Below are 27,568 nucleotides of genomic sequence, written 5' to 3' on the forward strand. Positions count from 1 at the left end.
GGAAAAGCGTCCTGCCAATCTAGACGCACTTTTCCAAAAATGCTTTTAAAGGAAAACTTTTCCGTTAAAAGCATTTCCGGAAAATCATGCCAGTGTAGACGTAGCCTTGCTGTGCTGAGGAACCAGACCAGGTCTGGGATAGCCCAACAACCACACAGGATCAGAATTTCTTAATCCCCTTTACTCCCACTGTGTGCACTGGTGCCAGCGACAGCACATCCTTGAACGATTAACATAGGCCTCCTCCCAGGGCTAAAATGACATTCTTACTCCTTTTCCTCCCACCTCTAGCCCTACCCATTTTGAATTTTCTTTTTTTCCTAATGTTTTTCGCATGAGTCCTTCCACAATACCCTATTTACCCCGAGAAGGCAGCAGCCACCTGCTCGCTAGTTAATTCATACTAAACTGAAGTATAACTCTAGATTTACTAGAAGTATTAAAGAATCACGAATGCTTGAGCTTTCCAAGGAGAGAGAGTCGGCAATTGAGGCTGAACAATGAAACAGCCCAAGATTGGTCGTATAACAAAACCATTGCACATTAGCCTTTCAGAGTGAGGCACTTCTTGATTCTTGAGACAAGAGAAGCCAGTATTATTTCACTGCCACTTGCAGCAGATATAATGCAAATGTGCTTCCAAACAAAAAACCCACTTGTCTTTAGTGATCAGTTAGCTTTATTCCCAGGGGAGATCGGTATAGACACTTTCCATTCTCTGCTGGTAGCGTCTGTTCCAGGAACAGAAAAACAACCTCTTATTGTCTTAAAATGTTTTTTTGAGAAAGTATCTTTTTTCTCTCTGAAAGGTGCCAGTGATTTACCGGTCACACAATACTTACTTTTCTACTTCAATATAGGCAGCATCTCTGCAGATTGTTCATATATGTCAAAAGGGCTATTTCTACTACATTTCCCATGGAAAAAAAGAATGAAAAAACATTGCCCAAATGCTATGCAATTACTTATATAAAAGACAGAAAAGGGAAGTCAGGCATATACATGTTATGAATCCACGAATTTACCATCTCATCCCACTGCAAATATTAAAGTGGATGTCTCATTTTTAAATGTCACAAATGTAGTTCTGGAACATTTGAACATTAATCTTTCTGTATCTGTCCTGATCTCAGAGAACATTTTCACACTTATTAACTTTGCTATTTCAAGCAAGCTAAAGCAAGTGGTCTTAGCAAGTTTGGTTAAAGGTACCGTTTTTGCGTCCATGTGTCAGGACAACTGAAAGGCAGATTAAAGATCATGATTGGCAGACTCATCTTCTTTATTTATCCACAGTCCAATAATAGTGTGGACATGCTCAACCATTCAGTTTTCCAAGTTCACTCTCACTGCTCAGCCACTTGTTTCAATATTGATCCAGGAGGACTTTCCATATATTCATACTCATTTCCCTTCTTGTTTAAAAACCTAAGATGTGTATTGGACTAGACAAATCTGAAGACGATTATAGAGGATCAGATCCTTAGTGGGTGTAAACTGACATAACTTCATCAGAGTCAATGAAACTATGTGATCCTCACCTGGTGTAAATCTATTGACTTCAATAGGACTATACCAATCTATACCAGATAAGGAATTGGCTCCAAGTAATGATATTATAAACAAAGGTTCTTGTGACTTTTTCTCAGAAATGAACATCGTTCCTGGCCTTTGAAATTCAGCATGTTTCATTTGTACAATGTTCACTCAAATGCTTTACGTGTCTTACCAGAGCTAGATTTACAAAAGACAAAGGGCCAAACCCTCCTTAGCAAAGGTGAGTGCAACTCAATTGTTCTGAAAAGACTCCTCACTTTCAGTGAATTTAGCCTTGTTTATCAAGGAGCAATAATCAAGAGAATGCACAGAATAAGGATAATTTCCTTGTGTGCTGTAATTTTGAATGTGCATTTAAACAGTGCCTTTGAACAGCTAGTTGTGGATGCGAATCAGGTAGCTAGAGGAGGAGCAAATATTCCAAATTGGGGCTGCAACTCATCTTGCATGCCATAATCACTGGAAATATTTCCCAACTGTCAGAATAAGGACTAAATTTTTACGCAGTCTTTAATGCTCTCCTTAACTTATCGGCTATGGGCAATAATCTGGTGTAGGAGAGTGTTCCCAAGAGCGTACATTTTTATTAAACGAATAATTCCTTTAGAATAATCATTTACAACACTGATGAAAGGAGAGTCACCGCACAAATCCTGAATGTCTACTGTTTAGATTTCACAGTTAGGCAACTTAGATTTAGATCCACAATTGTGATAGTTTCATCCAGTGTGACTCTAGGCAAGTCCCTTTGTTCATCAATTTCCCATCTGCGTAGCTTGGAAATTTCTCTCTCTCACCAACTTACGTTATTACCTCTCCCACATTGGGTCACCCATATCCTGGGACCAACAGGGCCACAACAACACTGTATACAAGCTGGGTGTATCTAGACTACAGGGTTTTGTCAACAAAAGTGGACTTTTGTTGACAAAACTATACCTGAGTCTACACTGCTGTTGAGTTCTGTTGACATAATGTCGACAGAACTCAGCAGTTTTGTCGACAACTGTAAACCTCATTCTACGAGGAATAATGCCTTTTGTTGACAGAGTTCTGTCGACAGAAGGCGTTATTGCATCTACACTTTCCTTTGCGTCTACACTATCATGTCAACAAAGCGGCTTGCTTTGTCGACAGAACTGGATGTAGTCTAGATGCTCTTTGTCGACAGAAGTTTTGTCGACAGTATGGGTATGTCTAAACTACATGGCTCCGTTGATGGAGCCACGTAGATTTGTTTGTTTGGCAAAGGGAAATGAAGCCGCGATTTAAATAATCGCGGCTTCATTTAAATGGCTGCCGCGCTGAGCCAACAAACAGCTGATCAGCTGTTTGTCGGCTCAGTGCGCTAGTCTGGACGCTCCCCTGTCAACATGAAAGCCCTTTATCGACCTCCCCGGTAAACCTCATCCTACGAGGTATAACGGGGAGGTCGATAAAGGGCTTTCAGGTAGGCGCGGGAGCATCCAGACGAGTGCGCTGAGCTGACAAACAGCTGATCAGCTGTTTGTTGGCTCAACACGGCAGCCATTTAAATTTAAATGAAGCCACGATTATTTCAATCACGGCTTCATTTCCCTCTGCCAATCAGCCTAATCTACATGGCTTCATCGATGGAGCCATGTAGTTTAGACACACCCTATCTGTTGACAAAACTTCTGTCGACAAAAGCCTGTAGTCTAGACGCACCCGCTGAGAGCTATTATATCAGTGGATTGATAGAGAAGAAGACTCATTTTGAACATACTGATGAAAGCAGAGGTTTGGTACCTTAAATGATGTAGGATATGTGCGATCAGGCTAAACCAGTGGTTTTCAACCTGCAGCCCAAACAGCACACAGCTGCGGCCCATATGGCATTGTGAGGGCCATACAGATAGCCTATGTATTGTGTGGATGCAGCTCCTATAACTGAGAGAGCTACATACGTGGCCCCCAAAGGTAAATTGGTCGAGAGCCCCTGGGTAACCAGTTCTGCTCTTTGAAAGTGTAATCTCTACCTTTAATCGTATACTAGCTAAATCTGGCAAGAAAAGATGAGTGAGACTGTTTACTTTCAAACCACTGGGATGATGGACTGCATTTGAAAAATTTCCAAATTCAATGATACAACATATTTAATTAACAATGGCTTTGAAGTACTCTGTGGTAATTGTCATCTGCTTTGTAAAGCGTAGAAGGAAAAGCTGCCCAAATGCCTCATTTTTTCAATGAATACAAGCTTACAGAAACCCTCCTTACACACAGTGTCCAGAATATAAATATTTCACTTTACATGCCATAGAAAGCGAATAATTAAAGGATAGTCTCTTTCACATTCATGCCTTTTTTAATCTTTATGGTTATTAGAGGCAGCATTTTTGCCATGTGTATGTTTTATTTTCTACCTGCATCATTTTGCAACTGAAGCAAGAAAAAAAACCCAACATTGTTCTACTCTGTCTAAATAGTAATAGGATCAGATAAGAGGTTCTCAGAAGGGTGTTATTATGCAGGCAGACTTTGAAGTTGCTAACTGAACCAGAGAGTTCTTCCTTTCTGTATTTTCTAGCAAGCATTACAGAAACTACTGATTTGTTGAACTGAGTTAGTTTTTCCCTCCTCCTTTAAAAAAACTATTGTAGACTGACATAATTATTTGAGGCAAGAGAACATTTTATACCAGTGTTATTTTGTCATTTTATTCCACCTATTCTGATCGGATCCCAATGGCATGCAAAGGAGGTTGTTTGCATCTTGCACTGTGTGAATAGCTGTTATTTCCCCCGTGTGTTAGAACAAATCATTTTTTAGCCTAGATGACATTTACTTCAGACTGAAAAAAAAAAATAAAGACAGAAGAAATGTAGGGTTGGATTTTCCATGCCCTCTAATAGACATGGACATCCAATTCCCATTAGAAAATTATAGGCATTAGTTAACTCATTCTCTTAAGTGGCTTTGAATATCACATAGAGCCCTGCCAATCCACAGATATCCAGGGGTAGCTGCATCCCCGGATATGGATATCCATGGCTCATTTTTGTGCATATGGATGAGGATACAAATTTTGTAGCTAGAACCCTGAAGATTGGCAGATATCCACTGTATATCCATGCGTGGATGCAGATAGCCGCAGATCATTTTTGCAGATGGAGATGTGAATATGGATATCAATTTTGTATCAACACAGGGATCTACTCATTGTTTCCCTCTGAAACAATTTGCATCTGAAATGAAGCATTTGTTGGCTATTCCACTGAAATCAGTATTTCAGGGGTAATACATTTGCTGCTAATCTGAATCTTTATGAGTCAGAATAGGATATTTGTTACCCACCTTACACATAGTCAGCTTATATGTTCTGTGTTTTGCTTAATTAAAATTTGTTAAATATTTAATATAAATTGCTGATTATCTGGAAAATCTCTTAGTCCTTATACTTGCAATCTTCAGTCAGGTAAACCCTCATTGATGTCTTGGGGCTAAATTCAGTCTTTTTTCTCTAACTGCTGCCAATAGTCATCCCATATTATTTGGCCCCTATGTGAATTAATAAATAGGAGATGCTCTATAGTAATACCACACTGACTGCAGTCCACACAATACCTTGAGGTTTCAGTGGCATGCAATTATCTTTTGACCAGTTTGATTTTTCAGCTTTAAGAAAAAAAAAAAAAGAGACTGTATGTCCCAGATCTCAATGTCACCAACAGGGAGTAGCAGAACAAAATATTTAAAAGTACAATTGAACAAAATTTAACTGCAGGAAACTTATTTCTAACCTTAAAGAAGAATTTGGACTCTCTTCATCTATGCACTATGCTTTTTTTAAAAAACTAATCATAGGAGATTTTAATAAAAATACTCTTTCACTTTTACATGCTGAGCATGGTCCCTGTAAGCTGTGTGCTTCTGTGGCCACTCAGGAGAGATTCATATGGCCCCCAGCTGATTAGCAGAGTGCCCACACCTCGGTTTTTATTTATACTAGTGGTGCATGGATAGAAAAGATCAAAGGGAACTTCGACACTGAGATACTATGCTGATAAGCATGGTGTTAAAACCTATATGGAAAAGTATTCATGGTTTTGGTGACTTGATATAAACTTGTTCTAAATCAGTTGCCATGAACATATGTTGACATCTCATTGTTGGTTTAATTTCATGAAATATCAGGCACAGATATTAATCTATTAAGACGATATTAAACAATAATTTCTACTTGAAAACATTAACTGCACATAAAAATTACAATATCACAGAAGCTTTAATTAGTTATTCAAATGAATGACAAGTAATTGAGCTTACCCAACAGACTCTTCCCCTTACTTAGCTTTTGAATCCTGTTCATTTCATTCTGGCAAGGGAGACCTAAAATATAATGTATGAAAGTCAGTTTCCAGATGGTACTGGACAGACTCTCTAATGACAGACTTCACTATTTACATGAAATGTAGTTTATTGTACACCTGGGAATGAAATAACCCCATATGCTGGTAGTACACTGCAAAACAAATGTATGTCATTAGCTTTACTAATTAAAAAAGCCACAATACACTATACTTAATAATAGTGTTTTGGAGCCATTTGGGTTGTTAAACAGTTTTTCCTTCTCCTTCATCAAACTGAAATAATGCCAGGCTTCTAATTTATGATTTGCTAATAGACTAATTTCCACATTAATAAGAACACAGGTTCAAAAGCTTTCTATTAGCAACAGACCTAATTCCTGGATTTGAATGCCAGTTGTTTGATTGCTTCTTTGTTTGTTTCTCCAGCGCAAAGCATGTAATTGACAGTATTTGCCATTGCTATACAATGGCCTTTCTCACCAGGGATAAGGAAAAGGATTTTGTATTTTTAAATGAAATGGGCTACGAATGACCAATTCAAGATAAATGGCAGTGCAGTCAAAATGTAAGAAAGATGTTGACAGAAACCAGAACTGCTTTTTCACCAAGATAACTACAAGGTATTAAAATGTACAATATTATTTCGAAATACTAATCACAACAGGTTAACATTTTTTAAGATAAATGTAACGATATCACAGACCCGCAAAGAATACATTTTGCAGTAGTCGAAACAATGCTATTATGTAGTGCTTCTATAGCAATTTTCATCTGTGGGTATCCAGGCACCATTACTAAGATGGGTGAGTAGCATCACTATTCCCGTCAGATGGACGAACTTGGACATAGGGATACGAAGCCAAAAGTTTGAAATTTGTCTGGATAAAGTTAGGTACCTAATTCAGGCACCTACATGCAGGCCCATCCTTAAGATTTTTGGTGCCGTACTCAGCCCTAGGACCTGAACCCTGCTCCCTCCATCCACTGCAAAAGCGGAAGGATAAAAGGGGGCAGCTACTTCATGGGGCAGGACTGTGCTCAGGGCTACGGGAACAGGAGCTGGGAGGGAGGTGGAAGGAAGGTAGGGAGGTTTCTTGAGGGTGGAGGAAAACTGAGTGTCACAGCAGGCTGAAGCTGTAGGCCAGTAGGTGGAGCGAGGCGGGGGGGGGGAGCATTGGGGTGGTGGGCTGGATCCAACAGGGCTGGGAGGTGGGTGCAGGGACCAGAGGGCTGATGGATTGGGGCCACCAATGCTGGTGCTGACCATGACCGGTGGTGGCCCTAGGCATACACATCATAGGACACCGCTAAATGTGGGGTACCCCCCCACAAATTTACTGGTGCCCTACACAGCTGCATATGCAGCATATGCCTAAGGACTGAGGACTAAGCTACGTGAATAGCTTGAGCTTTCCAAATGAGGATCACCTTCAATTCCCATTGATTTCAGTGACAGCTGTAAGGGTACGTCTAGATTACATGCCACTGACAACAGAGACATGTGAAATAGGCTGACCCGACATAGTTAATGAAGCGGGGGTTTAAATATCCCTGGCTTCATTAAAATAAAAATGGCCACCGCACTGTGCCGGCTCTGCTGATTGTTGGCACAGTGCGCGAGTTAAGACGCGGATCGGTCTACAAGGGAAACCTTTGTCGATGGCGCCCTTATGCCTCGTGAAACGAGGTTTACAGGAGCGATCAACAAAGGCTTCCCTTGTCAACCAATCCGCGTCTTGACTCGCGCTGTACCGACGATCAGCTGAGCTGGTACAGCATGGCGGCCATTTTTATTTTAATGAAGCCAGGGATATTTAAATCCCCGCGTCATTGACTATGTTGGGTAGCCTATTTTACATGCCTTTGTCGGCAGAAGCATGTAATCTAGACATACCCCAAGTGTCCAACGATATCTGGCCACTTGTACATTTAGGTGTCGAAAAACATCGCTCCCAAGTTTGTAAATGCTCCCTGAAGTCTCCTAACATCCAACCCAATGCTCTGTCCACTGGATCAGATTTCAAAGACTTTATTATCACCCTGGAAAGTGTGGCGATGGCTGTCTTGCATAAATAATATTAACAACAATACTAATAGGAAGACATTCGACCTGCCCATTTTCCCATACCATTGTTTTAGCAACCCCCATCATGAATTCTAGATCCATTTTACATGACAGAATGGAATGACTTACCTCCTGGTTTCTGAAAACAGTAGCACCATTCGTTGTTGGAAAGCTTCCCGTCTTTGAAGGAGTCACATGAGTTGAAGAGGGGTTTAATGCACGGCTCATATTTATCAAGATAAATTGCATTGATCTCTGAATGATCCAGCAGGAGGTCATAGTTCATATCCAGCTTGTTGAACATCCAGCCCAAAGAATCCTTACAGATAGGCAGTATGCTGGTGTCAAACCCTATGAGAACACAGGCAAACAATCCTGGATGAGTCCCATCTCAGAGAATTACCATATTCTCTCCCTCTTTTAACTGAAATATAGGGCAAACTTTGCCCAACCAGTGAGAAACCGGAATAATACTCTAATTCCAACTAAGAGTGAATGAATTGGTTTCATCACATCAGACTCAAAACTAGGTATGATTCTGCCCCAAAGCGTGGATAAAAATGGTGCTTACACGTTGGAGAGAAGAAAGCGTATGTGGCCCACATCTTTCTACAGCAACTCATATCCACCTTCACTCAAAAGATCTATTCACACTTTTAATTCTTCTGTCTCCCTCTCCTCCCCAGTGTGCAAGTGTACTGGCTCCAGGGGCAGAACCACTATAAGAAAGTCTAAGTGCATGGTATTTTCAAGTTACCTGAAGTTAGAAAGCAACAGAAATCTTGAATGAAAGCTTGTTCTTATGAGAGTACCAGCCCTGCTTCGAATTGCCCTTTTTTTTGGCTTCTTCTCACCTTCTACTAGGGTTGTTAAGTTCAGTTTAATCAAGTAGTTGATGGATTTTCCATTGATTTTCCACTAGTTGATTCGTCAATAAGCAGGGGAGCCACAGTGGGGTTAGCTCCTGGCAAGCTCTTAATACATTTTAAAGGCTGAAGCACAGCGGGGGGGATCCAGAGGTCCCTACTACTTCCTGCCTCTCTTGCCCCCTGTGGAGATGGTGCTGGGAGGGGGGACCAGCTTTTAAGCTGGCTCCCCCAGTACTTGCTCCTGCTCCCCCAACTTGCTGCCTCTGATAGTGCAGTGGGGGGGACTAGCAGGCAAAGTCGAACTAAGGAACCTGAATATCATAACTGGAGGCAACGTATTTTAGTTCGACTTAATGTGGCGTCTCCACTATGAAACAGTGAGAAACTCTCCTGTTGACTCCCCTTACTCCTCATGACCAGGTAGAGTATCAGAGTCAATGGGAGCATGAGCAGTAGTTGATTTATCGGGTCCTGTGCTTGCTTTGGCAGCACTGTGAAACTGTGAGAAACTCTTCTATCAACTCCCCTTATTCCTCATGATCAGGTGGAGTATCAGAGTCAGTGGGAGCATGAGCAGTAGTTGATTTATCAGGTCCTTACTAGACCTGCTAAATCAACCCCTGGGAGATGGATCTCTGTAGCGTCGATCACCTAGTAAGTGAATTTCTCCAATCCCTTCTGAAAACCCACTTCTTTCACCAATCTGCTCAGGGCTAGCCAGATGTTTCTGAAGGATCTGACCCTCAGTCTCATTATGGATCTGACCCTGACCTAGACTGCAAACTTCTTGAGGTGGAGATCATATGAAAAATCACATGATTTACCGACACCGCAAATGCACATGTCACTGCCCTCCCTCTGCCATTCCTGCCTGGTTAGATCTTTTGCAGCTGAAGAGGATTCTGCTCTCCCAACACTTCAGGGAGCAGGTTTCTTATTCATTTTAATATCCCACATCCACAGAAGAGGCAGGAGGAGTACTAGAGGAACACCAGTCCATTTGTGTGCATGTGTACAATGCGGATACATGCATGTCTGCAATCTCTTTAAACACAGTGAGAGGCATCTCATTTCCGAAAACCTCTGGGGTGAGGGCAGGCAAAGTTGTGTCAGCATGTGGAACATTATGCAGTTATATCATCACCTGCAAAGTTGGAGCAGGTAGATGAAAGGAGGAACATGCCGACTATGGCTGCTGACTTTCTAATTGCTGGAAACCAAACAGTCTTGCCTGGCTTTCTACCCCACCCCTTCCCCGAGGCCCCACCGCCAGCTCACTCCATCCTAATCCCCCAATCCTAGCTCCTTTTCACTGCAAATTACAAGCAGGCACCAACCACCAGGAGAAGGCCTGGAACTGCAACAGTTTGAATATGGGCGATGGAAAGTGTGATTAATAATTCCAACACCATTCATCTCACAGAGAGAAATTGTAAATACTATGGTAAAATTCATGGTTCCCCAACAGAATCCCACTCGCTTGCAATGAGCAAGATTAAAGAGACTACAGCTTGATTTTTCTCGCCTTCACCCAACTGTCCTGGAAAGGAATCCTGTAATGCTCCAGCCAGTAGGGGAACAGTAAGGGACAAAGTTACACTGTTCCATGTTTAATGACTAGTTAAACGGTTTAAATGCATGCTTTAATAGCCAATATATGCAACGTGGGTAAATTAATGTTACAGGAGTCTTAATATTAGCATTGCCTGACACTTACGTTTAAACATTTAACCTTACTATTGCATTGATGTTCTTTTATCAAATTTCATTATCGCTTTTTAATGCTAAGGCAGTGAGGCTGCATAAAATGTAATTCTTGCTGCAGAAACTGACCCTTCTCTCCCTATTTTAGCATCCGGCTAACCAATAGATTTTCCAGTGTTCTTCACTTCAAGTTTTTCCCCCCCACCTGTCCTGTCTTCAGATTTGTCCTGAAGCAGGTGGAGAGGAAATATGTTTGAATCTCACACACAGCGTGACCACCTGTCCTTCGTTCCGTGCCCAATGTTCCAATGACACATCAAATCGATACATATTTGTCTTGTACACACCAATAATCATACAAAGGATTGTGCACCGGAACACACTGTGTTATTTGTATCTGAGTGTGTGTGTCACAAATAAAACATTGGGGAGGTGCCCTTAAAAACAATCTTTCTCCTATAATTCCCAAGTTGTCCTTTATTTGAAACATCAAGGGTCAGTTTGCCGGCGGGAGGGAGATTACCGCAGACGTCCCTACTATGCCCCGTGTGCCCCGTGACTGGGTGGGTTGCAGTGGTGGCCACCCCAGGGGAGGAACCAGCCCTGCTCCAGTGCCCTGTGCCTGGAAACACTGAGACAGACACCCAAACCCACACACGCCCACATGCGTCTCCTGCAGGAAGGGATTGGCCTCCCCATCCAGGTAGGCGAGCAGCTGCTGTGTCCTGCTTGCTGGGAAGGGGTGTGGGTCGCACAGCAATTTAAGCTGGCTGCCTCCTGTCCATAGCCCCCCGTGAAGCTGTGTTTGGGCCCCATGCTCTGAGAGCCCTGAGGGGGGAGGGACCAACAGGGCCCAAACGTCTACACAGTCAGGTTACAGTTCTAGTCTGGTGAGCTAGGCCAGCAGGGTGTTTACATGGAATGCAGACATACTGTAGAGAGCCCAGAGGGGCTGAAATGGAGGTTCCCAGGTAGGGACTACAAGGGGAGTCACAAATATGGAGTATCTCCACCTGATCCACGCCCTCCAAGCAGCTTTCTGCCACCCTGCTGGGGCAGAGGTGAGAAGCAGAAGAGTGCACAGAACTAAGGGTACGGGAGGGGATTAGAGGTGTGCGGACTGGGGGGCAGGTTTTGGGGTTACGGTCTCCAGGCAGGGGGTGCAGGCTCCAAAATGGGGCCAAGGATGAAGGGTCTGGGGGGTGGGAGTGGCTCCCAGTGGGGCCCGGGGGTTCAGCGTGCAGGAGGAGGTGCAGATGCCTGAAGGAAGCTCGGGTACGGGAGGGGACTCGGGGTGTAAGCTCTGGACAGCTGACGTCAGGCCGCCTCTTAAATAGCAGCTGCCCCAGTGCTGTCCTGACATTTTCCAGGCCTCAGAGGCTTCTCTTTTAGCCATGAGCCCCGGGCACATGGCTTGGTCAATACCATGAGGACAAACACCTTTCCCGTTCTCTTGAAAGCGGGGGAGGGGAAGAAGGTGGGGGAGGGATTTCCTACAGGTGACATGATCTGCGCTCCACAAGGCGTCCTGCCATTTGTTTCTAACTTGCATTTCAGACACCCCCCACTCATTGCCGACGTTGGCTTGCTGTACACCTTGGGCTACACCGGGGCGCCCCCAAAGCACAGCAGTTCCAGGGAGAGAGCTGGGTAGACCCCTCCTCATTCCCACCCAATTTGCTGTGACCGCCTCCCCCTCTCCTTTGCCCCTCCCAGCCCCGGGCCTCTGCTGCTGCTTGGCTTGGACCCATTCCTGGGAAGAGCAGCCCAACTTTAGCCCCACGCTTCCGTGCTGGTGCAGCGGGGCCTGCAGGCGGCTCTGTGGCACATGCAGCCCAGGGGGAGAGCAACCAGCCCACAGCACGTTATCTGCTGGTCGCACGGTCCCAACCCGAGCCAATTTGGTGCAGCCCTAGGGAGTGGGCTGCGGGGCCAGGGGCAGGTGGTGCCGATTGCTTGGTCACCTCCCCTGCTGCTGGATGCATTCAGCCCATGAGGAGCTGGGCCGGTTCCTCTCTCTGCTCCTGTCCAGCAGGAGCAGTAGGCTGGGCAGGGAGCAAGCTGAAGGCACTTTGCAAAGGCCACGATGCCCACTCTACAGGGAATCCCCAGCCGCTGCGGTGGCTGCTGCCTAGGCTTATCCCTGCTAGCCCCAGCCTGCAGCTGGCTGCCAAACCCTGCTCCGCCGCTCAAATCTGCCCCCTACTGGCCAGAGCCTGCACTGCCCCCATGCTCCATCAATGCTGCCAAATGGACTTTTAATGGCATGCTGCCAGGGTGCTTTTTCAACCGACATTCTGGTTGAAAAGTGGACACTTGGCAACTCTAATTCAGAGCTATGGAAAGTCTGGAGTAGGTTCAAACTGAGTGTGTGTGTGCGTGCGTGCGTGTGTGTGTATACACACTTACATCTCCAGCAAATGCTTACTAATCCCACAACACCCGTTGCGGGAAAGTATCGTTCACTGTTCATAGCCAGGGAAACTGACATTAAGAACCCCAGTTTCACCCAGGCTCACAAAACATGCATGCACTGCTTGTGGATTTGCACGCCTGTAACCCTAACACACACAGAGTAAATCAGTGCCCGTGCTCAATCTGCTACACAATCTGCTACACAACCTGCCCCTCCTCTCTTCGGTGGGGATTCTTTTCAGTGTACTGAGAAGATCTGCCTTCCATTTAGTGGAGATTAGGCTTTAGTCTCGTCTACGCTTGAGTATTGAGTTTGATCTCTGCATGCTGCTTCTAAAAACCAGCACTTAGGCAGAATCAAATGGAAAGCCTAGATTGGTGCTGCATAGTCCCGCATTTTAAGTGTTAACTCACAGGAGAGCAAAGCTTCACTCTGGAAACTGTGTCTGTTCACTGCAACTCTAGTTGAAGGTCGTCAGGGACACAGAGGAATAGGAAGAGGGGTTAAGTAACGGGAAAGTTTTTGCCATTCACTGCACACGTTTCTCTAACACAGGACGAGGATAACATCGCTCCCTAGGGGCTGACGATAACTCAGGTAGGCAAGAGAGATCATGCTGAACGTTTCATTACCCCATTTCCCGATAGCAGCTCCGGTGTGATCTGATTTGGGTCTGAGTACATTAAAAAGGGAAAACGACATGCACTGTACACAGATCTATCCTACTCATCTTGGGTGAGCAGTGCCAGTGGCTTCAATAATCCGACCTGTCGGAGAAAGGCAAGCAGGGTTTGTCCTCTGTGCAAACCTTAGCAGGACAAAGTTCTGCGAGGGGTCCAGACTCCTCCAAAGTGCATGGAAGGGGAGAGCTAATCTGGAGGGACCTGTCAATCTACCAGAACCAACTCTAGGAGGCAAGCCTAGGGCAGCACAACAGGGGGTGGAGCCTGAAGGAGGCCACAGGTGATTGGCTGCTCCCTCCCTCTGTGGACGCACGGTATGGTGCAGTTCATATGCCATGCTGAGAGATGTGCTGTTCTTCAGACATTTGATCTCTTGCGTGGATGGAGTGTTCCCCCGCCATTCTTCTCTCTGGCAGGCCACCTCCTTGTTGTGTGTGGCTAAGCTTGTGCCTTTTGGCGGGGACAGAGGCAGTGCCAGGATGGGAGGAGAGGCGAGGCTGCCCCTGTTTTACCTCTTCACAGGCTCTGTGATTTGTGTGCTGTTTCGATGAATTTGCTGCCTTCCCTGCTGTGTGGCCATGTCGGCATGTATGACATGCATTCAGGGACACAACAATGGACCCTTTGCAGGACCAAACTGTGCAAGACAGACAAATAGGGATAAGAAGCTACCTTGTGATCTGTGGTCAGGGGCTGCATGAAAGAGGCCGTTATGGAAGGTCACTTATCCAGACAGTTAAGACTTATCTACCTTGACGTTTTTTCACCAAAAACTGCCTTTACAGAGCGATTAAACAACAATGTAACTTTTGTAGGGAAAAAACCCCAGTTTTGGTGACTAAAATCTTTCAGCCCTGTGAGAGATTTTTGTCTTTTCCCCACCCTTTATTGCCAACAGAGCCAATGTGGGCTCTGCTGTTTGTTTTGTCCAGAGAACTGGCTTCTACCCGTAGCCCGGATAGTTATGCTCAGAGTTTTGTGATCTCTGCTACCCTGCAGGCATGTGCCCCTCCCCTTTCAAAGCTCCAGGAAGTATCTGACAGCTGAGTGAGCTGCTACCTTTGGGGAACAAAGAGCAAATCATTGGAATGCTCCTGTTCTGCCCTGCTAGGAACACAGCAGCAAGCAGACTGCTGCTGCAGGGGGAGGGCTGGAGAGACGGCTATGGTACTTTGACATTCCTTAGCTCGGCGAGCTCACAGAGCTAGGAGGACATCCTAAGAAGCGCAGGGATCAGCTTTGCCTTCCTAAAGCACTGCACTGTGGGATGCTTACCCACATCGCTTTGCCCTGTCTGTGGACACGGTGCTAGCAATGTGGCCATGGAATGTTGACAATGGGAGGCAGAAAAAACAATTTAACCAGTTTTCACTTTTGCCAACTTTTGCTACCAAATCTTCCCAGTTTAGACATAGCCTTAATTATATTAGTTTAATACTTTTCTATTGTTGCTGTTTTAAATAAACAGGGGAGCTTTTGTGATACACTTAGGCTTTTCAGGTTACTGTTTATTGGGAAGTCCCTCTAGTCAGCAGACAGTGCAGTATGTGAGTGTTCAGATATAACAGAGATGAATGGATATTGCTAGTGAAAAGATTACTATTAGGATGGCCTTCCCGCATGCAGAAGAAAGTTCAACACAACACCAGTTTCTACCTGGACTTCAAATTGCCTCCTGTCACAAGTTATTTCCAATAAATCACCTTTCTCCAGGTCCATACCAACAGGCAAAACCAAAAATACTGAAACTCAAGCCCACTTCCTCCCATGTTCAGATTTACACCCAAGCAGACTCAGAAAATAAAGCTGACTTAACCGCGCAAAGCTCAGAGAGGTAAACTCTCAGGGCCCTGTATTGGAAATTGTTTGCAGAACTCCACTGCGGTTTAATTGGAAGTCACTGCTACTATGACTATACATGCTGATACACATGTATAACCCTTTGTGTACCTCAACCAGAATTCTCCTCACTCACAGCAGGACTGCCATAGCGTCAACAGTCGGCCTGAGTGATGATAAATGAAGTAACAGCATTTTTGGGGCTTAAAGTCTTATGATAAATGTGACATAATGGACAGGATAAAATAAATACTAGTATTTGCCTTTCTTAAGTGCATGTCATGCTTGTTTACCAAAAGGCTCAGCACGGGCAGCAGCAGGGTGAACTTCCCTCCTTCATCCCACCCATCTGACTCTGTCCTTCCTCGCAACGACCACCACTAAGGTGAGTGCATAGTGCAGGCTTCAAGCCCATTCCATTATTGGCTCCTCTCCAGAGACTGCCAACTGGGATGCTAATTAGTGTCAATTGTGGGGGCATTTTTTCTGATCTGGACACCTGTTCACTAAGAGCTGGACTGATTTGGACACCTGGACTAGGAACTAGCCCACAACATTGTACATCTCATCTGACAACTGCTCGAAGTCCTCACAACTTCCATTCACTACAAAGCTGGAAGGGATTCAAATCGGTGACCTACATGTGCACGGCTCCATATCCCATTATTACACCAACCCATCCATCTCCTTGGGATGGAAACATGACATCAACAAAAAAACCCTGTCAAGTGACATTCCTAATTACAAATAAATGTACCGTCTGGCACATAAAAATGCTCTCCAAGAAGTGACTTACATGAGTTCAGTTTTAGTGGCTTTCTTAAATTATACAACAATTAAATGAACAGGAAAATAATTAGCCTAATATCCATCATCCCTAAAAATACAAAACAAACCCCAAAAACATTTCTGAGTTTTTTTTTTCATTTCACACAGCTTCTCCAAATGTAAAGGATAAACCTTCCTGACCAGCTGAGGCGATATTAGAAACAGGATCACTTTATGAACGAGTAACAGACTGAAGAGCAATTTGAATCTGATTTTAGCTACCTATTTATTTTATTCTGTCCTTATTTCAGTTCATGACAGAGCTCCAGGGGCCAGCCCTGGCCTGCTGTTCCCCCCCCCCCCCCCACTCTGCAGCTGGTCTGAGAGGGTCCAGTGCTCCAGAGGCCAGCCCAGCCTGCAATGAATGTCCATAAGTTATTCACATTAGTATTACATACTGAGCAGCTGTCAGTTGTATAGTGAGAGGAAGACACAGGACCCAAGATGCTTAATTTGTATAAAAAAGACACATTATATTAGCCGAAGGTCCAATTCCTGAAACAGTTCAGATTTTCATCTTTTTTTTTCTTTTAAGAGGAAAAAATAGCAGTGATTTTTTTCATCTGGAGGTGAACTTAATACATCCAAAGAGTTTATTTACACTCCTAGTAGCATCTTGAAAATTGAATGTAGCACACAAACATCTCCAACATCTTCTCTAGACTTCTGATGTTGTCCAAGGCATCTTAGCCATTATCTGCTCTTCCTATTGCCACAGGGGCACCCCCAAAATGGATTTCTTTGAGGATGCACTGGCATAACCAAACCAGATCAATTTAATGAAGTGATAAGCATGCTGAGGAGGGAAATAAAAAGAAAGCAGTAAAAGGAAAGAGCTGTGCAAACTTCAGACAATTAGTGTGGGCTTTCTGGAACAGGACGTGCCTCATCTTTTACCTTGAGAGGATTCATATGAATTTTTTTGGTTCAGTTTGGGCACGTGCAGAGTAGATTCAGACCTTGTGTTCAGCTTTGAATTCAAGCAAAAATTTAAGATGCCCTTTAAATGTTTTAAATGGAAGACAGAGAAAGCCAAATCCAGTCATCCTCATTCAGTGTATATTTCCTGTGCCAGCCAGGGAGAATTAGGCCTATCAGATTTGTCCACAAATGAAAGGTCTAAATCCTTCAAAACTTTACTGAGAAAACAGGCCCAAATTTTATGCTTATAATAAAAGATTTAAGTATAATCATTTATTTATTTTAATTTAAACACCAAATAATAAAAACAACATATGCCAAATTGCAGGTTCTCAGTTTAACACTGAATGGCTTTTAGATTAATTGTTCCACACCACCAAGACATCATTTCATATGAAAGTTTCAGGGAATCAAACTAGAAAAAAATAACTCTTCTGGAAATTAGAGCAAGCACGGATACGTTTTTCTCTCCAAAATTACTTCATGGCATCCAAACTAGGCCACCCTGGGGAATCATAAGAACACAAGAACAACCATGCTGGGTCAGACCAATGCTCAATCTCACCCTGTATCCTATCATATCACAGTGGTTCATGTCACAAGTTTCAGAGCGAATGGAATGCAGCAATTTATTAAGTACTCCCTCAATGTCTCCCAACATACCTTCTGGTAGTCAGAGGTTTGGGGACACTGAGAGCATGGGGTTGCATTCCTGACCATATTTGCTAACAGCCATTGATCTGTGAACATACCTAGTTGTTTTTTGAACCCAGTGATACTTTTGGCCCTCACAACATCCCTTGACAAGGAGTTCCACAGGTTGACCGTGCATTGTGTGAAGAAGTACTTCCTTTTGTTTGTTTTAATGCACTGGGTGACCACGGGTTCATGTGTGGTGTGAAGGAGTAAATACAATTTTTTTATTAGCTTTCTCCATATCGTATATGATTTTGTAGACCTCTATCATATCCCCCTTAATTGTCTCTCTTCCAAGATGAACAGTCTCAGTCTTTTTATTGTCTCCTCATGTGGAAGCTGTTCCATATGCCTAATTATTTTTGCTATCTTGGTACTTTTTCCAGTTCTAATGTATCCTTTTTGAGATCAGGTGACCAGAACTGGATGCAGTACTTAAGGTGTGGGTGAACCATAGATTTATAGGGGCATTTTGATGTTTTCTGTCTTATTATCTGTCAGACCCCTCCAACGCATTATACACAATCTACAACCCATCTTGGAAAATGATCCCTCACTCTCAGAGGCCTTTGGAGAAAAGCCTATTCTTGCTTACAGACAACCCCTTAACCTGAAACAAATTCTTTCTGGTAACCATGTCACACTACCACATCATAAGCCTCCAGGAACCCAGCCCTGCAACCAAAAAAGATGCTAACTCTGCCCACATATTCTATACCGGAGAATTCATCACTGTAGCCAACAAACATTAGGCACCAAATCAAAAGGTCATTTGACTGCACATCCAGTAATCTGATCTATGCCATCAAATGCCAGCAGTGCCCCACTGCTATATATATTGGACAAACTGGACAGTCTCTACGGGAAAGAATCATTGGACACAAATCAGATATACGCAAAGGAAACATACAGAAACCTATTGGAGATCACGTCAACCTTCCAAATCCCAAGTCTATCAAGTGCTACCAGACCATTTGTTGTTTTTTTTCTGTAAGGGTACGTCTACACTACAGCGCTAGTTCGAACTAACTTAGTTCGAATTAGTTAATTCGAACTAAGCTAGTTCGAACTAACGCATCTAGAACTAAAAACTAGTTCGAACTAGCGTTTTGCTAATTCGAACTAGCAAGTCCACATTGAGTGGACTCTGAACAGGGCTTAAGGATGGCCGGAAGCAGTGCTGGCAGGGCATCAGAGGAGGACTTAGAGCGTGGAGATGCTGTCTCAGGCTAGCCGAGGGCTGTGCTTAAAGGGACCCGACCCCCACCCCGGACAGACAGTTCTCAGGGGTGCCCCGCTTACAAACCAGTCCTGGCTTGGAGTGCCCGAAGTACCCACACTGGGCACATCACACCACTCGGCCATCAGACCGGCTGCACTTGCCGCAGGCTGCCATCTGGGGAGAGGGGACAATCGGGGGGCTGCAGGAGAGCTTCCACCCCCAGAAGCCCGCAGAGCCAGCCCAGTCCTCCCCATCGGGGGCTCGTGCCCCATTCCTCCCTCACCTTCTTCCACTTACCCTTCCCTAGCCCCCCTTCTTATTGATGTACAAAATAAAGGACACATGTGTTCAAAAATAGAAACTCTGTTTATTTAACAAAACTCGGGGAAACTGGGAAAAGGAGGTGGGAGAGGGGAAGAGAGAGGCTGGGAGAGGGGAGGGGGAAAACTGGGAGGAGGGAGCTGAAAGGGGGAAGCAAGGGAAAGGAGGGGGTGGGGAAACTGAAGGATCAGGGGTGGGGGTCTCGCCGGGCCGACCGCCTCCCAGTACAGCGAGGGAGGGGGCCTCGGCGTCCCCGGGGCGATGGGGTGGAGGGTGCGGAGGTTGAGGTGGGGGATGTGGACATTGAGGAAGAGGTTGTGGGGGTTGAGGAGGGAGAGGTGGGAGGGGGAGCAGGAGTGGGAGGAGGGACAGCAGTTGGGGGGACAGCTGGTGCAGGATCAGCACGGGGCACCATGCTCTGCAGCAGGAGCTGCAGGTTGGTGCTCAGCCCTCGGACCTCAGACAGCAGCTCGTGGCGGACCTGCAGGTCTTCCTGCATCCAGGACCGCAGTGTGCGGTGCACGGCTTGCAGGGCCCCAAGGTGCTGGTCCCAGTATTCCTGCTCCGTGCTGGCAGTCCGGAGCAGGCCGCGGGTGCGGGAGCATGTCCCAGGCGGGGTGGTGCGCCCTGCACGAGCAGCTGGTGCAGCTGTAGAGAAAGAAGAGAAGGGGTCAGTTCTCCCTGGGGACGCAGAGGATGATGCCCAGCCCCCTCCCCAACTCCGCAACGTGAGGGTGACCATGTCCTGCACCGTCACAGCCGCTGTGCTTGTACAGAGGCCATGGTCAGGATGTCTGGCTCTCCCCGGGACTGGAAGCTGCCCCAAGACCGCACCCATGTCCCTGTGCCATGTATAGTGTGGCCGGGGCGGTGGGGGGAAAGGGGAGATGTCCCCTGCCTCCGTGTAGAGGGGACATGTGAAGGGAAATCATCCTGCTGGGTCCTGCCCCGGGGTCGGGAGCATGTCACGTCTCTTTGCACAAGCATGTGCCTATTGGGCAATGGCCCCTGGGTGTCACGCAGCTGGAGCCACCTGCCCAAGGGTGGCATGGCACGTGCTCGCACGTGCACAGGTGTCTGCGTGATCCGTGGAAGGCATGGCCCACGCGCGCGGTCCCTGGTCTCCCTGCCACCTCCCCCCCCGAACTACTTAATTCAAACTACTTACCCGGTACGGTCTCCCTGGACGACCCTGCCGACTCCGGTGCTGGGACATCCTGCGGTGGCCCCTCCGGTGTGCCCGGGTCAGGGCCCTCCAGTCCCGGCTCGCTGTCCCCCAGGCTGGCACGGACCGCCCTGCCCCCCAAGAGTCGGTTGAGGGCAGAGAAGTAGGGGCAGGTGGCAGCCCCTGCTGTGGCGCCACCCCTGGTGGCCCTGGCGTACGCCTGGCGCAGCTTTTTAATTTTAATGCGCACCTGCTCCTGGGTGCGCCTGTGTCCCCTGGTGGCCATGGCGGCTGCTATGCGGCCATAGACGGCCGCATTCCTCCTCCTAGTGCGGAGATCATGGACGTTGGGGGCCTGCCCCCAAACCTCAATGAGGTCCATGACCTCCGCACTAGTCCAGGAGGCCGCGCGCCGTCTACGGCCCCTGGCTGGCCCCTGGGTGCTGGGGGACTGGGCAGGGGACATGTCACTCCCACTGGCTGCCTGGCTCATGGTGGGGCCACTGCTTCGGGGCAGAGACTCCTGGCAGGGCTGGCTGTCTCAAGTGCCGTCTGGCCAGAGTCTACCCCTTTAAGGGCCCGGGGCTGGGGGAGAGGAGAAGAGTTTTCCTGGTTGTGCCCAGAGAGGCCACCAGGGGGAACCTGGGAAGGGCTAGCCTCCCACTAGTTCGAACTAAAGGGCTACACAGCCCTTAGTTCGAACTAGCTAGTTCGAACTAGGCGTTAGTCCTCGTAAAATGAGGTTTACCTAGTTCGAACTAAGCGCTCCCCTAGTTCGATTCAAATTCGAACTAGCGGAGCGCTAGTGTAGCACCTATTAAAGTTAGTTCGAACTAACGTCCGTTAGTTCGAACTAACTTTGTAGTGTAGACATACCCTCACAGACTAACTCAGCTACCCCCTGAAGTTCCTAACATTGTTAGCTTTTTTGACTGCCACTGCACATTGACCAGATGTTATCAGAGAGCTATCCTCATCATCCCCAAGATCTCTTTCCTGAGTGGTAATAGCTAATTTAGATCCTATCATTTTGTATGTTAGTTAGGATTATATTTTACAATGTGTATTACTTATCTATATTGAATTTTTCTACCATTTTGTAACCTATTCACAGTCTGTTTTGGACTTAACTATCTTGAGACATTCAATATAATCTGCAAACTTTGCCACCTCACCGTTCATTCTTTTTTCTAGATCATTTATAAATATGTTGAACAGCAGGGTCCCAGTACAGATCTCTGGGGTTCACCACTATTTACTTCTCTGCACTCTACCCTTTTGTTTCCTCTTTTGTAGCTACAGGTTGAACCTTTCTAGTCCTGCACTCTCTGGTCTGGCAACATCCATAGTCCAGCATGATTTTAGTTAGCAAGATGTCTACTTATCATGGATGTGGGCAAGTTTCCCATAGTCCCAAAAAGTTTGTTTATAGCCACAAGTCCTGGCTCCCTGTGTTCTGTGCTGCTGTTTAGCTCCAATTTACCCCTAAATGTCTTCTAAGAGCCCAGTAAGCAGTGGAAGTTTTGGTAATGCTGCTAGATGATATTGACCTCACGAGGTGCGACAAAGTCTCTCGTTCAGCACTGGTCAGGTCCTGAGGATGCTGGACTAGAGATATTCAAACTGTAGTTTCTGATCAATGACAGGATCTTCCTTCTTATCCTGTGACTGCTTCCTTTGCTTAAGAGCCTTTGGAGATCTTGTTGAAGGCTTTCTGAAAGTCCAAATGCACTATATCTACTGGATCACCCTTATTCACATTTGCTGACCCACTGAAAAAATTCCAATAGACTGGTGAGGCACAAGTCCACTCTACAAAAGCCATGTTGACTCTTCCCATATGTATTGTGTTCATCATTGTGTCCAATACTTCACTTCTTTCTTATTATTTCACCAAATTTGCTTGATACTGAAGACACATTAACTATCCTCTAGTCATCCTCTGGTACAGAGACTGATTATGCAAGAGACCACATACCACAGTTCTACAATTTCAAATTTGAGTTTCTTCAGTACTCTTGGTAAAATACAATTGAGTTCTGGTGACTTATTATTGTTTAATTTATCGACCTGTTCCAAAAACCTCCTTTACCGAGTCCTCTATCTGGGACAGTTCATCAAATTCATCACCTAAGAAGAGTGACACAGGTATGGGAATCTCCCTGACGTCCTCTGCAGTGATGATGGATGAAAAGAATTAATTTAGCTTCTCTGCACTAGTCTTCACTTTCTCGAGTGCTCCTTTAGCACTCCCAGTGGCCCCACTGATTGTTTGGCAGGCTTCATGCTTCGGATGTACTTCATTTTTTTATGTTAATTTTTTAGTGTTTTGCTAGCTACTCTTCAACATTTTTTTGGAGTTCCTAATTATACTTTTACACTTAACTTGCCAGAATTTACATTCCTTTCTATTTTCTTCTGCGGGATTTGACCTGTAGTTCTTTAAGCAGTCTTTTTATCTATAATTAGATCTTTTACCCTGTTGAGCCATGTTTACCATTTTTTTAAAAATTCAGTTATACATACAGCTTGAGCCTCTGTTCTGGTATTAAAAAATATTTCTGTGCAGCTTGTAGGCATTTCACTCTTGCAGCTATTTCTTTTGATTTCCATTTAACTAGCTCCTCATTTTTGTGTAACTCCCTTTCTTATATAGTTAGATGCTATTGAAGTGGGTTTCTTTGGAATTTCCTCCCTGCATTCATGTTAAATTTAATTACAGTATGGTCACCATTATTGACTGCTATATTTACTAAATTTGAGTCTCTGCTTTCTTTCACTTATAGTGCCCCTCCCTCACCAATGCAACCTACTCTGTCATTCCTATATGTATGTATCCGATATCTGTACTCTATTTCCATATCCCTTTGATTATCATTATTTCACCAAATTTTTGTGAGACCTTTTATATCAATATCCTCATTTAATAGCAGACACTCAAATGCACTTATCTCAGGACTTAGACTTTTTGCATTTGGATATAATCAATTGGTCTTTGCCCATTGTTACATCTTCACAAGGAGACTTAAGGGCATGTGTATAAAGAATATCTTTTCCTGTCCCAATAAAGACAGGTTTAGCATCATGAATCTGGTTCTGGACCCAGGGGGTTTCAGAAGAAAATGTGCTTAGAACTTTCGAAGGCAAAAAAAAAAAAACCCCTTGGGCCTAAAGCAAATTTATCTCCTGAAGCCATTCTTAAATTTGTATCCAGTTGCATCTCTGCATGATTAATTTTGCTACACTTATATAATAAATGCATAAATTCAGAGTGCTGTTGGAGAAGTCAGTGTGTCAAAAATATTTAAAAACTACTCACCGTTTAATGAATGACTTCTTACATGCAACTGCAAAGAAGTCGGAACTTTGGAAAAGATAGTTGTCATGAGAGCTTGTCTTTTGTGTTTGGCCTCTTCGGCATGATTTTTGTATCAATATTTCATACTAAATAAACTTCAATTCCAATTTTGAGCAGTATGTTGTGGGCTACCCTGTGTCTCCATAATAAGAGGCAGCACAAAGCTGTGTACTTCTGGAGCAGCATAAGGGAATCAGTGCTATAAGCCAGTAGCAAATCATCAACCCTGGTGCACTGATTCAGCTTTGCTCAGTTTCCAGCCCTTCCTCTGATATGAGCTTTCAATGTGTTGGACCAGTGTCTGGGATGTAATTATGCTTCAAGCTGGAGCGCTGCACGTACACACCATGATTTGCATTGCAACTACTTTCTATATAGACAAATCCTTGGAGAGTTAAAACTATGTATCTTTCTTGCATCAATTTTTTAGGTTTACCCATAAATAGGACATCAACTCAGTTCACCTTTATCTCCTTTTGTAACCTCAGTGTGAGTCTTTCTCCCTGTTGGGTAAATGCCATCAAAATTAATTGCTTGAGTTGTATCTATAGGGTGCTGCTGTTCTTTTTTTAAAAAATTAGGGGTATCAAAAACAGTAAGTGCTGAGAAATATTTTTAGATGCATTGCATGAATGTAACTTTTTTAGCACGTACAATTTTCTAACCTTTGTGCATCAACTAATCTTTCTAGGCCTGTGGCTATCTAGATATTTTCTTCCCTATTGAATTCCTGTTGTATAAGGTAATTGGTAATAACAAAATGAAACCCCAGTGTAATCTTCTCTGTGTTGTATGTTTAATAGGTGAATGTCACATACTCTGTTTGCCATATTGCTCATAGTCATATAATGTACTGGCAGGTTCAATCTATTAGTGGTTCTAGCTATTAATATCTGAGCCTCTTATGACAATAACAGCAGATAGTCAGAAGTATGTGTGTTTGTGTGGTATGTGTCTTATTGTCTTCTTTTAGACAGTTTGCACTTGTCAGTGCACTTGTAACCTTCTTAGAAATCAATGAGAGCTGTGTATTTTCAGCATTTCATAGGATCAGGTCTGTTATATGGTTCAGATAGTAGTATACTTGCACAGTGACAAGATAGTGACATACTAAGAACTGCATTGACAATTCTGCCCTTAAATGCATGTGAACTTGTCTAGAACTTTATTTTTATAAAGAGTTTTCTTACTGCCTTGTGCTGTGTCCGAACTTGTTGGTTTAATGACACGATTTGCATCCTCATGAAGAGCACCGAACCAATCTTTTAATCGGGAAGCAAGACTTCTCAGCTCCTTGTCTGTGCAAGCTGCCAAAACAACAAAGGAACAACTTAAATCACAAAGATCATGCAAGTTAACTTTTTTCTGGATGTTAGACTAGAGCTTAATTTTTTTTTGTTACCCATACCATAGTCTAGGCCTACCATCCTAGAAGTAAAAGACAGACAAAGGGAAATGAAAACAACATATAATGAAATAAAAATCACAGTGAAAATATTTTGGTATTATTACTATATTCAAGTATCTCCTTAGAGGTGGATGCAATTTGTGGTTTAAAATCCAGCTCACATGCCCATCTCTCTTCAGCTTTTTGCTTAGAAATACATGAAGATTTAAGGTAAGGGCTGTCACTTTTTAGAACTTCAGAGAAGGAACATCAGCCAAACAGGAAAAAAATACACCTAGAAATTTTCTTAAGAACAGGACACTGGGAATAATTTATAACTTACATTTGGGTTAGTTTAAGTCTATTGTTAATGCCATAGAAAATCTGTTTCTTAAAGAAAGCTGTCATGTTCTTCCAATTCTACCAGAAATGAGACTTTGCCATCTCTAAAGGTTGTCATAATTCCTTTTTTGTTAGCTAATTAAAAGCATCTATTGCTTCCTCCCCTTATGAATTTTTACTGAGAAACATCTAATTTTTCCATAAATTTCTACCAAGAGATTATCACCCAGCAGAAGCCGATATTTCTTAGAAAAAAGGCTACATTAAACACCATCTATCAGAATGAATATTCCTGCTTCTGCATTATCTTTAGTGCTTGAATTCATAGATTCAAACCATTTTATCTTTCTTGCTATAAACTCATTCTATACTTTAATAACAGTTTTTTAGAATACAAAACATGTTCTGTGCAACAGAGTCCCTCATGAAATAACTCACAATGTAACTGCTACAATTCATGGAACATATTAATGCTCTTTCCGCTACCATATTCAAGAACTAGTCTCACCTCTTGACTTCTTAAGTTAAACTCATTGCTCTTATTTCACAGGGGTAGTCATGGTAGTCTGTTTCAGCAAAAACAATGAGGAGTCCTGTGACACCTTAAAGATTAGCACATTTGGGAAAAAGCTTTTGTGGGCTGGAAGCCACTTTGTCAGATGCACGAAGTGGAAACTTCTATTTGGCAGGTGTATGTGTACATGCAAAGATGGGTGAGTTACACTACTATGTAGAGTACCAATCTTCATGATGTCAATCCAGTCAGGGTGGGTGTAGCCTGCTCCCAACAGTTGATGAGAAGGTGTGAATACCAAAAGAGGGGAAATTACTTTTTTAGTGAGCCAGCCACTCCCAATCTCTATTCAGATCCAAACCTACTCCACACTACACCCCTACCCGCATCAATCTAACATACACAATGTCAGCAACATGAATCGAGTCGCTGAAGTCGACAGACTCACCGCGATGTCCTACATGCGGTAAAACTCAGCAGGGGCTGCTCTCCCGTCAACTCCAGGTACTCTTCTTGCCCTGGTAAAGTACTGAAGTTGATGGGAGAGCACTTGGAGGTTGATTTATTGTGTCTAAGCAGACATGATAAATCGACTGCCAGTGGATTGATGATTGTAACATCGATCCACTATCTAGTGTGCACAAGGCCTCAGTCTGATAGTGTCTGGATAATGTCAAGTTTGCAAATGAATTCCAGCTTTACAGTTTTACGCTGAAGTTTGTTTTTGAAGTTCTTTACTTCAAATTGCCATACTTCATCCTAGGAGTAGCTAACTCAGTATAATTTTTCCTCCTTTAGTATTCATACCTTCTCATCAACTGTTGGGAATAGGCCACACCCACACACCCTGATTGAATTGACCTTATTAGCACTGGTCCTCTATATAGTAATATAACACACCCATCTTTGACAGGAGTATATATACCTGCCAAACTGAAGTTTCCACTTCCTGCATTTGATTAAATGGATTCCAGCCATGAAAGCTTATGTCCAAATAAATTTGTTAGTTTTTTTATGGTGCTTACTAACTGTTCCTTGCTCTGCTTCTGGAGGTACCCTCCTCCTAATTTTCAAGCGAGACACTGCAGTTTTTTTCAATAGTGCAACTTTTCATTCATTTTTCCCTTTAGCTTAAGAAATCCTTATGAACTTGCCAAGCTTTTGGTTCTGCCTTTTCTACATTCTTCGTGAAAGGTGAAATTTTAAATTCTTATTTTATTCTGGGCAGAAAGGAGAGGAAGATTTTTTTCATTCTTCCATAACTCAGAAATAATTTGGTGGACATTTTTTATTCTCCTGTTAAAGAGAAGACAATGCAGTGTTAACTATAATGAAGCTTTTTTTTTT

At 44.1% G+C, this 27,568-nt stretch overlaps 1 protein-coding gene across 1 annotated transcript in view; it reads right to left on the reverse strand.

Moving 5' to 3' along the window:
- SPOCK1 (SPARC (osteonectin), cwcv and kazal like domains proteoglycan 1) overlaps window positions 1-27,568 on the reverse strand; it is a 635,081-nt gene that overhangs the window by 14,385 nt on the left and 593,128 nt on the right. Inside the window, exons 7-9 of the mRNA XM_075900445.2 lie at window positions 25,169-25,285; window positions 8,086-8,307; window positions 5,848-5,910 (exon numbers count right to left, since the gene is read on the reverse strand). Coding sequence (XP_075756560.1) covers window positions 5,848-5,910; window positions 8,086-8,307; window positions 25,169-25,285 — 402 coding nt within the window. The remainder of the gene's footprint in view (window positions 1-5,847; window positions 5,911-8,085; window positions 8,308-25,168; window positions 25,286-27,568) is intronic.

Source organism: Pelodiscus sinensis, chromosome 16, assembly GCF_052426305.1.
Source record: "Pelodiscus sinensis isolate ZL-2025 chromosome 16, ASM5242630v1, whole genome shotgun sequence".
NCBI classification, from domain to species: domain Eukaryota; kingdom Metazoa; phylum Chordata; order Testudines; family Trionychidae; genus Pelodiscus; species Pelodiscus sinensis.